Source organism: Rhinolophus hipposideros (genome assembly GCF_964194185.1).
Source record: "Rhinolophus hipposideros genome assembly, chromosome: 2".
Taxonomy (NCBI): Eukaryota; Metazoa; Chordata; class Mammalia; order Chiroptera; family Rhinolophidae; genus Rhinolophus; species Rhinolophus hipposideros.
The window spans coordinates 69589868-69596061 of record NC_138048.1 but is presented as its reverse complement, the minus strand read 5'-3'; the positions used below and the strand labels follow the sequence as shown (position 1 = coordinate 69596061).

At 35.9% G+C, this 6194-nt stretch overlaps 1 protein-coding gene across 2 annotated transcripts in view; it reads left to right on the top strand.

Moving 5' to 3' along the window:
- The first annotated feature begins 324 nt into the window (after positions 1 to 324).
- The window catches only part of NAALADL2 (N-acetylated alpha-linked acidic dipeptidase like 2), a 902549-nt gene continuing 896679 nt past the window's right edge, over positions 325 to 6194 (top strand). Inside the window, exon 1 of one of the 2 annotated variants that reach the window (XM_081070260.1) lies at positions 325 to 489. In XM_081070260.1, the coding sequence (XP_080926386.1) occupies positions 447 to 489 (43 nt within the window). In that variant the 5' untranslated portion in view covers positions 325 to 446. Of the gene's footprint in view, positions 490 to 5813; positions 6106 to 6194 lie in introns of those variants that run through there. The other variant, XM_081070261.1, reaches the window with a different exon arrangement.

Below are 6194 nucleotides of genomic sequence, written 5' to 3'. Positions count from 1 at the left end.
TAAAAGAGGCATTTCAAAATTCCCTTTAAATTGTATTTTATTTCTGTAAGAGAAGCTATTCGGGGACACTAAAAAGCAAACAAAACTTGCTCTGCAGTATGGTGTGTTGGTAGTATCGACACTCTTTCAGGGATAACATGTAAATCCATTTCTGGACTAAAGTGAAAGTAGGGAATTACAAGTTAATATCAGAACTGAAACAAAGCCACGTTTTGTGAAGCACACATTAATAGCAGTACATTGGATCAAAGGATGTGATCTCACTTCATAGTAAAACAGGTCTTGCAAGCCCAGGTAACTCAGGAAGCAGAATGGTAATTATTCACAGAAGAAAGCAGGTAGTATACTGTTACAATACTACAGTAGAAAGTCAGAAGGTCACAGAGCGAGCAGGGTAACTGAAACAACTTGAAACTGCTTGGCCCCCTTTAAAAAGAAATAATAAAATGGGAGAGAATGAAGCAGGTTTACCTAACACATCCTTGCAAGGTAAGTGCCAACAGCATCGGAAATGTCTGCAATCAGAAATTTAAGCAGTGTTGATTACAGTCTGTGTGTGTGTGTGTATGTGTGTGTGTGTCCCCACCAAGTTTCAAGGTGTGCTTTGAGGGAATGTGGGAATTATTGTTGTTTCAGAAGAAGCTGGCCGTCTCTGTTGTGCTCAGCAACTTGACCAACACAGAAACACATTTTGTGGTGCACGGGGAGAACCTTATCCTTACTCCCCAGTGTAGTGGTGGGGAGATGGTGCTACACATTTCTGGTGCATTTGTCGGGTTTGACCTTTTCCAGTATTGACAGAATGTTGATTTTTGTCTCTCCCTGTGCAATTTTTAATTTGTAATCAAGTTTTGCCATCTTTGGGGTTTACTATCTAAGTGTCCTTGTAATTAACATAACTATTTTTCTAAGGTAGAAAACAGGATCTAAGAGATCCTGTAGGGGACAGCGGTTTATTTTACGTGTCTTACTTAATCAGGTACCTTTGTCCTTTGAAGGGACTGGCTTTGTTGACATTGGCTTGACTAGGCTTCCATGGTTAGGCTTGTTGATAGAAACAAATACAAGGTTGCTCACACTTTACTTCTTTGAGTAAGAAAAGTTCTTTCTTTAAAGAAAAAATTGAAAGTGACTAGAATACTTATTTGTTGCTATGATTCCCCGAAAATAAGACCTAGCTGGACCATCAGCTCTAATGCATCTTTTGGAACAAAAATTAATATAAGACCAGGTCTTATTTTAATATAATACAAGACCAAATACAATATAATGTAATAATATAATATAATATAATATAATATAATATAATATAATATAATATAATATAATATAACATAATGTAATACTGGGTCTTTTTTTAATTTATTGGGGTGACAACTGTTGGTAAAGTTACATAATTTCAGGTGTACAATTCTGTATTACATCATCTATAAATCCCATTGTGTGTTCACCACCCAGAGTCAGTTCTCCTTCCATCACCATATATTTGATCCCCCTTACCCTCATCTCCCACCCCCTACCCCCGATACCCTCTGGTAACCACTAAACTATTGTCTGTTTCTATGAGTTTTTGTTTCTCATTTGTTTGTCTTGTTCTTTTGTTGTTTTTGGTTTATATACCACATATCAGTGAAATCATAGGTTCTCTGCTTTTTCTGTCTGACTTATTTTGCTTAGCATTATACTCTCAAGATCCATCCATGTTGTCACAAATGTTCCTATATCATCTTTCCTTAACACCGAATAGTATTCCATTGTGTATATATACCACAACTTCTTTATCTATTCATCTATCGAAGGACATTTTGGTTGTTTCTATGTCTTGGCCACCGTAAACATGTAAATACTGGGTCTTATATTAATTTTTGCTCCAAAAGATGCATTAGAACTGATGGTCCAGCTAGGTCTTATTTGGGGGAAACCTGGTGGTCTACTCTCTTATGAATTATTTCCCACTTTTACATGTAACATTTTGATCAATATTTTTTAAAAGTGTACTCATAATGCCATTTTTGTTTAATTATGTTCATCTGAAGCTGCCAACAAGAAAATTCCTAGACCACCCAGTTTCCCACTAAGTACACATAATCAAACATATAAAACCGAATCTATGAAATATAACACAAGCAAGAATAACAATAAGGTGATCATAAGCATGCTTGGTGATAGAAGTATATAGCCTCAGGTTTCTAGAGTTTCTATAAACTAGAAACTATGTGTTTTCTTTATTTTCTTTAATCCTTTCTGCACTTAACCTGCTTAAGAACCTGAGAATCTTATTTTTGTTTCTGTAGGTTTCCTAAAAATGTTTTTGAAATTCTCCATAAAGTGCTATTATAAAGTATTTTTTATTTAAAGATTAATAAAAAGAAAAGTCATTTAATGCATACCAATGAAGAAAAAAATCAATAAGGTAAAAGTCTCAGCATTATTCCATGAAATTATATTTTGTGTGTTCTATAGACACAGATGCTATTATGTATGTAATTATAACATATACCATAATTCTCTCTGTAATATCTTTCCTTGAAAAAGTACATGAAGACATTTATGTTGTTAGAGTTGTTCGTATAATGATGATGTTGTATAAAAAGTCCATGACTGTTTGGTAACCACTTGCCCTACACATTGTAGGGACATCACCTGTGTGTGTGTTCAAGGGACTGACATCAACTGAGGAGTGACCCGGCCTTTCCTCTCTCCCCTTATCATCCCTCTATGTGTCAGGATCATGGGTGCTACTTCTTATTTTACAGCCCCAGTATTTGTAGTTTTGTTTTGTGTTTTGTTTTTTCATATATATATATATATATATATATATATATATATATATATATATGTATATATATTTATTTATTTATTTTTTCAGAATTAGTAATCAGTAAAAATGACCAAACAAGCAAAAGTAAAAGCTATAGCATATACTTTGAATGCCGTGGTCTGAGTTAGAAAATGATGTCCCTAGATCCATAAATCTGGAGCTGGGAAATGCTTGTGAGATCAGTTCTAACCCAAGGTATTTTCCTTTATGCACTTTGTGAAAACTTTTCGATAAGGAATATGTTATCTCCTGATCTTATCTAAGTTGAAATGTATCCTTGGTAGATCTACAAAAGTTTAGATGTATCTCTTGGAGTATTGAAATGCTTCCATTCCAGTTGTAATCACCTTAAGATTATTAATTGAACCTATTAATCAGGTGAGAGTTAATTAGAAGCGAAGTTACTTCAATTATTGGTTTTAATTTCTGGATTTTTTTAACTTATAAAGGAAAGCACTGTGGGGACAATTTGAAGCTTTATTTGTATGTGTGAAAGTCAGAGATTTTGATAAGTGTGTTTGACATTTTGTAAAAGAAATCAGAATATATCTTGGAATCTTCATTTATGGAATACTCTGACATTATTCTGTTTTTTTGTGCCATACTTTGTCCTATATCTAAACTTGAGTTTAAAAATCATCACAGTAAATAAAAAGGCATTTTTAAATACTATTTAATTTTGCCTTGACTTAACAACATTTATAAAAATTCTGAAGTTCTCTGAAATAATCCTGGTTATTATCAGCTCTACTTATAAATGAGTGTTCTCTAACCAAAATGACTATATTCAACTACTATGTTTTGTCCAATAAACATATGGATGATTTAAGTGTTTTGGCTATGAAAATAATAAATTACAGTAGATTATTATTAAAATTCCATCATGTGCTTTGAATAATGATTTTCTAAGGACATGTATCTATATCGTCTAGCTTCATTGGACCATCTCTAGTCACAATTTGGAGGGCTAGACATAGACATAGTCAAAGATTATTCATTTTAGTGCAATTTCCTGTTGGTCTCTGACCCGTTTTTATATCCTGGTAGCTGTCTGAGGGTTCCCTGGTTAAGGGAGGCCATAGCTATCAACATTTAATATTTCCAACAGCATTGGGAACCTATTTTTCCCAAAGTGAAAGTGAAGTAGTTCTAAAGTTATCTTCAGCTTACTGTGAACAGATCTCAATTATCTTTTCAAACATAAAAAGCAATCTCTTCCTTTCATTTCCAATGAAAAGTAAGCCCACAGAGCATTAAGTAAAGATTTTACACGTGAAGGTTTATAATATTCTAAGAACTCACAAAATAGAATTATCTAGGTCAGGATAGAATGCTAGAATTGTCTTTCTAATTTTTGAAAATATAAATAAAATATATACATAATATGGCAAAAGGAGTAGGGCAAGTGCTTTTGAGACATTGTTATTAGCTGAGGAAAGGAAGCATTGTTTCCTTGCATAATATCTGCAAACTCATAGGTACCACTGAGTGGCACTTGGTCAGTCTGTGACACTATTGAAAGGCCATGGCTGGAATGACAAGAGGGTGACAACTTCCTTCCTGACAGGCAGCTACCTGGAATGCCTTAAGCTAAGGTTTCTCTAGAGGCTACCCTTGGGCATGTAAGGTCCCCTTACCTATTCTCTGTCAGGAAGGACATGTGTTTTCTACTTCTCCCAGGATTCTTATTAACTAGCAGAGCAGACCCTAGTCAAAACTGTTCAAAAAAAAAAAAAAAAAAGAGGAAAGACTTTATCCAGCTGTGTTCCTCATCTACTGAATCCCTCCTACTGCAGCAAAAACTCAGTCCGCATGAGCTTTTAAACATTTTCTCTCCTCCTCCTTGGTCAAGGCATGTCGAAGGCCACCTGCCTCTTTTTTGAAGGACATGATACACAATTTCATCCTTGGAATTTTTGAATGAAAGGTAGCTTTGAGTTCAATGGAAGAACAACCTTGTGAAAAATTTCTTTCAGCGAGGGTCTTCAACGGGGCGGCTCAAATACCCTTGTCACAGATCATCGTCTGTTATAGCCCTCCTTCCTACCTCAGTTCTTCTTAGTTCTCTAGATCTAGGTAGGAAACCCCTACTCTAAAGTTTACAAAAGATTAGAGTTGAGGGGAAAATATTTCTAAGTACAGAAGGATTGGCTAGGCAATGGAATGCAAAGCCAACTTTAGACACCAGTGATCCGAGAGGACAGAACTCTTCACCAACTCACTAAAGGAGAGTTTAGCTTCCAGAGCTGGGGCGGGGGTAGGGGGTGGGTGGAAGTCTGTAGAATATTAACATGTTCAATGTAGAAAGGAGCTTAGAGGGCCTCAAGTCCAGCATTTCTACTTTGTACAGTAGCAAACAGAGATCCTATGAAGGTAAGAAAATTGTCCTTGATTTCTTTGAAGCAGTTGCCAGGTCCCCACCTAGCTGTCCCAGAGCCTGTAATTTTATAGAGGAATTTGGCATAATGTTTTCTGGAGGCATTTACTTTCCTATTTCAAAAGGGGAAATCAGGCTCATAAATGTTCTCTGTATTGACATCTTTTAGTTTCTATCGTAATGCCCTGGAAATAATTGTCCTGTATTCACTCAAGCTATTGAAACCTGGTCCACCAAGGTCTGAGTTTTCTCTTGACTCCATAATAGTTTTTATTGACTTTTAATATATTTACTTAACTTTCATCACAACCAGGAGAGTCAGCTTCAAAGCCCCTAAGCACATACATTGAATGTTTCTCATGATACAGCCATTTTTTAGAAATTACACATATTTTATTTGACTAGTAAAAGGAAAAAAAAAATCTAGGCAGGAAGGTGCCTCAGTGTCTGTGCTTCTAAGTTGCAGCCGGCGGGTAGCAGTACTGTATACCCCAACCTGTTATACTGGTTTGGTGTGCATGTTTACTTTCTGTGGTGAAAACACATCTCTGCATTCATCATGGTAAACCATGCCTGTGAGTGCCTTGAAATCTTTCTAAAACTCCAAAGAGGACTAACCAGTTTGTGACTCTTCCTTTCCAGCCTAGAGAATTTTAACAGCATTTTCAATTAAGAGAAGTGCAGGGACCTCTTGTTCCAGGAGGAAGACTTTCACTAGCTTGTAGCGATAGGTGGAACACTTGAAGACCTGAGACATTTTGGAGTTGAAATTTAGATATTGAGGCAATAGGACATTTTGATTGAAACTGCCAAAGGCTCTGCTGGAGAGGTCTTACTATCCAAGGACAAAATTGAGCTGATGTGGAGCAAGTAAAATTGAAGAGAATGTCAAGGCATGAAATCTCAGGTGAGTCTGACCTAAATGGGATAAGCAAAGGTGTATGTGAAGATGGCATGGGGACTTTTCTCAGATATAAGACGGAGAATCCTTGGACC